The sequence below is a fragment of the Limulus polyphemus genome, unplaced genomic scaffold (assembly GCF_000517525.1).
Source record: "Limulus polyphemus unplaced genomic scaffold, Limulus_polyphemus-2.1.2 Scaffold1599, whole genome shotgun sequence".
In the NCBI taxonomy this organism is placed as follows: Eukaryota; Metazoa; Arthropoda; class Merostomata; order Xiphosura; family Limulidae; genus Limulus; species Limulus polyphemus.
The window spans coordinates 146,666-152,047 of NW_013667209.1; the positions used below are offsets into that span (position 1 = coordinate 146,666).

At 33.1% G+C, this 5,382-nt stretch overlaps 1 protein-coding gene across 2 annotated transcripts in view; it reads left to right on the forward strand.

Annotated features, from left to right (window-relative positions):
• LOC106464253 (neurexin-1-like) overlaps positions 1-5,382 on the forward strand; it is a 178,019-nt gene that overhangs the window by 143,877 nt on the left and 28,760 nt on the right. For both annotated transcript variants that reach the window (XM_022391965.1, XM_022391966.1), the window contains exons 11-12: positions 2,194-2,390; positions 4,123-4,696. In XM_022391965.1, coding sequence (XP_022247673.1) covers positions 2,194-2,390; positions 4,123-4,696 — 771 coding nt within the window. The remainder of the gene's footprint in view (positions 1-2,193; positions 2,391-4,122; positions 4,697-5,382) is intronic.

Genomic DNA, 5,382 nt, shown 5'->3' on the forward strand with positions numbered 1-5,382 from the left:
ACATTACCTTTATGCACTTTATCTGTAACCAAAATAACTATGAAAATATATCACACTTACATTACCTTTATGCACTTTATCTGTAACCAAAATAACTATGAAAATATATCACACTTACAATACCTTTATGCACTTTATCTGTAACCAAAATAACTATGAAAATATATCACACTTACATCCCATTTTCGGGATTCGTCATCAGGGCTAACAAATAACGAATGGACACATAAATACGTTTAGAAATAAAACCAAGACTGCTTAACGTGAACAGAATAGTATTAGTGACTTTAAATCAAAGAAATGGCGACTAAAAATCAAAATAAAACTTTATTTAAAGGCTCGAAAACTTCATTAAAAACAGCACTACGTGTCTCGACCTTTTAATATGAAATGTTGTTTTAAACAAAGTTTTCAACCTTGTAATATTTAGTGTTGTCATCTATTAGATTTTCGACTTTGTAACATGTAGTGTTGTTTTAATCAAGTTTTTAATCTTTAAGTAAAGTTTTATTGATTTAAAAAATAAAATCGTTGTTTTTCTGATATTAAATTACCATAATCACAAGTCCAGAGAAGATTCTTCTATTCAAGCAGGATTAATATTTTCTGACAGGTGTCATAGAGTTGTCGTCTTTTCCAAAGTTGAGGATTACTTTTTTCTGATAAGTATGATAAATTTGTTACTTTGTTCCAAAACTGAGAAATTTTTTTCTGACATGTTTGCTAATTGTGTATCTCCGTGTAAAAGCTGAGAATTGTTACTTTCTGATATGTTTTCCTTAGTAAATACTTTTTTTTCAAAGCTGAACGATTTCTTACATCTATATCTGAGTTTAGTTTGAAGTTCGCGCAATACTACACGAGGGCTATCTGCGTTAGCCGTCCCTAATTTAGCAATGAAAGACTACAGGGAAGTCAGCTCTAGTCTAGTCATCACCACCCACCGCCAACATTTGGGCGATTCTTTTACTGTCACATTATAATACCTCCACGGCTGAAAGGGCGAGCATGTTTGGTGGAACGGGGATTTGAACCCGCGACCCACAGATTGCGAGTCGAGCGCCTTAACCACCTGGCCATGCCAAACCCTACACACCTGAGATTGGAGATTTCTGTTGTTATACCAAGACCTGCCCCTTCCTTTCAGCAACAAAAAGAGATTAATTTAACATCTGATCTGTTTCTTATTCTTGAAATCTGAGGGAAAATGCCTTTTGATTTTTACAAGTTCTACATTGATATTTTAATTGAAAAAAAAATATTGTTTTCAGTTACTTAATAGATGTGTAAACTCATTTGTTAGGTATAACTCATTGACAGGTTACTTGTAATACCGCACTCAACATTTTGTGATCTTGAATTCAGAACTAGTGTTTAATCTGTATCGTTAAGACGTGGTTCATAAACTATTATCACTCATACCCTTCATGGCCCATAACCAGGAGCGTCACTAGGTGTTTAAAAGATTCGTGGTTCGGGCCAATAGGCGCGGGAATTTTCAGCGTTTCAGTATGATATCGATCATGATTTTCTCTTCTGATTTTTCAAAATACCAACTGGGGATTCGGAGCACTGTCAAATAAAATCGAGGCAGGGCCCCGTGTGCCGTTGCAGAGCTTAGCAACGCCTTTGCTCATAACTAATATTAACAAACAGAAATAGATATGAAGTACCATGGATTTTGGTTCCCTTAGCAAGACAAAACATACCAGGACTTGGTGTATTTTTAATTATAACATAACTGTTTTATTTGCATTAAAAGCCTTAGGGTTATATTCTCGTAAGGAATACAATATATTAAGTGTTTCTTTCAGCGTTTAGTTCTTTAATTATGATACTTCTTACACCAGTGATAGTTAGGGTTCAATAATAAGGTAATAGGAGTCGACTGAGATTTTAAATTAGCGTTGATGGCGGAGTTTTTTTTATTCTAGTCAAAAATACAGTACTTACGTACCGATGGAGCGATAGAATAGTAAAAGTCGACTGAGATTTTAAGTCATTGTTGGCGGTGCAGTACCGTTATCCTGGTCAGAAATATAATAAAATGGTTAAAACTCGCTTGTGTTATTTATTATATGAAAAGTTTCTGTTAACATGCACAAATCTGTAGTTGTCTACTGCGTTTAAATAGCAAACGACTCTGACATACAGAACTAGGAACTACTAAGAAGGAACTTTTCTGTTTTACAGAACTAGTTGGCCACCAGATGACACTAGAATTCCAGGATCTTCACATTGGTGCCTATACTCCTTCTGGTATACCTGTTTATTCTCCACAGAGCCAGGCTAGAGATGTTCCTAACTTTGTTGGCCATATGCAACAGTTGGTATTCAACGGAGATCAGTATTTTGAGATGGCTAGAACTGGACAGCTTATTAATTTTCAGGTTTGAAAACTTGGAATCCTTATACAGTAGATAGTCTAAATATCTGAAGTTTGGAACGTATTGGTTGTAGCACGTTTAGTTTTATTTTGACGAAAATAATCATTAATTAATAAAACACTTTGACACTAAAGTGACAAATTACCGACTTATTTTTATATCGTTCACTACCGATGAGGGCCACATATTGTATTATTTTAAATAATTTTATACTTTTACTAATTACAACACATTGTTTAAAAATGACCAAAGAAATTGAGTAAAACCTCTCATTTTCAACATATAATACCGTATAGGCGATCCCAGCAGTAATTGGTAGGATTATGTTTTATATAAAGTACTGTATAGGCGATCCCAGTAGTAATTAGTGGTATTATTTTTAATGTAAGATACCGTATCGGCGATCTCAATAGTAATTAGTAAGATTATTTTCAATATAAAATACCGTATAGGCGATCTCAATAGTAATTAGTAAGATTATTTTCAATATAAAATACCGTATAGGCGATCTCAGTAGTAACTACTTGGATTATTTTTAATATAATGTCCCGTATAGGCGATCCTAATAGTAATTAGTGGAATTATTTTTAATATAAAATACCGTATAGGCGAGCCAAGTAGTAATTAGTGGGATTATTTTCAATATAAAATACCTTATAGGCGATCCCAGTAGTAATTAGTGGGATTATTTTTAATATAAAGTGCCATATAGACGATCCCAGTAGTAATTAGTTCGATTATTTTTAATATAAAATACCGTATAGGCGAACCAAGTATTAAGTAGTGGGATTATTTTAAATTTAAAATACCGGATAGACGATCCCAGTAGTAATTAGTGGGACTATTTTAAATATAAAATACCGTATAAGTGATCCCAGTTGTAATTAGTGGGATTGTTTTTAATATAAAGTGCCATATAGGCGATCTAAATAGTAATTAGTGGAACTATTTTTAATATAAAATACCGTATAGGCGATCCAAGTATTAATTAGTGGGATTATTTTCAATATAAAATACCGTATAGGCGATCCCAGTAGTAATTAGTGGGATTATTTTTAATATAAAGTGCCATATAGGCGATCTAAATAGTAATTAGTGGAACTATTTTTAATATAAAATACCGTATAGGCGATCCAAGTATTAATTAGTGGGATTATTTTCAATATAAAATACCGTATAGGCGATCCCAGTAGTAATTAGTGGGATTATTTTTAATATAAAGTACTGTATAGGTGATCCAAGTATTAATTAGCGGGATTATTTCCAATACTGATGATATTTTTCTTTACATTTCTTTTCTAGACTCATAAGGATTCTGTAACCAACAAAGTCATGCGCTAATAAGAAATTTGGTGCATAAATAGTTTAGAAAAATGTGTTTCAAAAATTGATAGTACTAGTAGCAAAGTCTTCCTGTGTGAATATTTATTTATTTATGAAGTTAGGATTTTTATTCGCTACGTAAAACCGGAGAAATTGTGAACGTCAGAACTTGTAGTCGAAAAGCAATATGACACTTTTGTTATCATTAAAGTGGTATAAACTTTAAGTTATTCTTTTTTACCCAATACATGTAATTCAAAACATACCGCCCAACAATAGGAACCGTTACAACAATACGAAGAATTACATAGAGTTGATGTTTGTCATTGTCTTGTACTGTCTTTTGACTTTGAAATTGTCAGGATATTTTAGATAAAAATTAAAATAATATAATATTTTGTCAATATTACAGGTGACAGCTAAGTTTGGAAAGAAAGAACAGATTGTTCATCATCCCGTCACATTTAAATCTAAGTATACATTTTTAGGAATTTCTCAGTTGAAGGCTTATTCTACCATGAACTTATATTTCCAGTTTAAGACACTAGAACCAAACGGTCTGATTATTTACAACAATGGTAAAGAGCAAGACTTTATTGCTATAGAGCTAGTAGACGGACATCTTGACTACATCTTTAACTTAGGAGATGGCCCCAGAAAAGTGAGGTCAAACACAAGGCGCACATTGAACGACAATAGGTGGCATGCGGTAACCATTGGTCGCCAGTCTTTACGTCAACATACCTTAATGGTCGATGACATGATCTCCACAGTGACCAGTACGGGGTCCAATGTTCATCTGGATTTACATGGACTTCTGTACCTTGGTGGAGTAAGAAGAAACATGTACAACAGCCTTCCCAAGTTGGTACAGTCGAAACATGGATTCGAGGGATGCTTGGCTTCCTTGGATCTGAACGGGGAAACTGTGGATCCTATTGCTGACGCCATTATTCCCAGTACTCTGGTGTCAGATGGGTGCGCTGGTTAGTATGACAACTCTTGAGAATAAATCGTTATTTCTGTCTGAAAGAGATAAAAATTTATTGAAAAAAATATATGATGTATCGACATACGTAAAGCAAGGGAGAAATAAAGTGCTGATTAATTAATTCACTTTTAAAATCTATCTTGGAGAACAATATGCTACATTTTTTATTAACTAGCAGAGACTCTCAAAATATTTGCAATCAGTTTAGTATCGTTATTGCAACAGTACTTCTTTAAATACAGGATTTCTAGAATAATATAAAAGAACTCTAATCGCAGACACCAAAATCTGAGGCCACTTGTCTTAGGCCTAACATTAGTTAAGCCTTTATTAAGTACTTATTTAATCTTTATTACAGCAGCACTTCTTTAAATACAGGATTTCTAGAAGAATACAAAATAATTATAATCGCAGACACCCGAAATCTAGAAGTCCACTTGTCTTAGGCCTAACATTAGTTAAGCCTTTATTAAGTACTTATTTAATCTTTATTACAGCAGCACTTCTTTAAATACAGGATTTCTAGAAGAATACAAAATAACTATAATCGCAGACACCGAAATCTCGAAGTCCACTAGTCTTAGTCCTAACTTTAGTTAAGCCTTTTTTAAGTACAGGCTATTTTCAAAAAAGAGACAAATTAACCCTAACTTGGGCATTTTTTTTTTTTTTTTTTTTTTT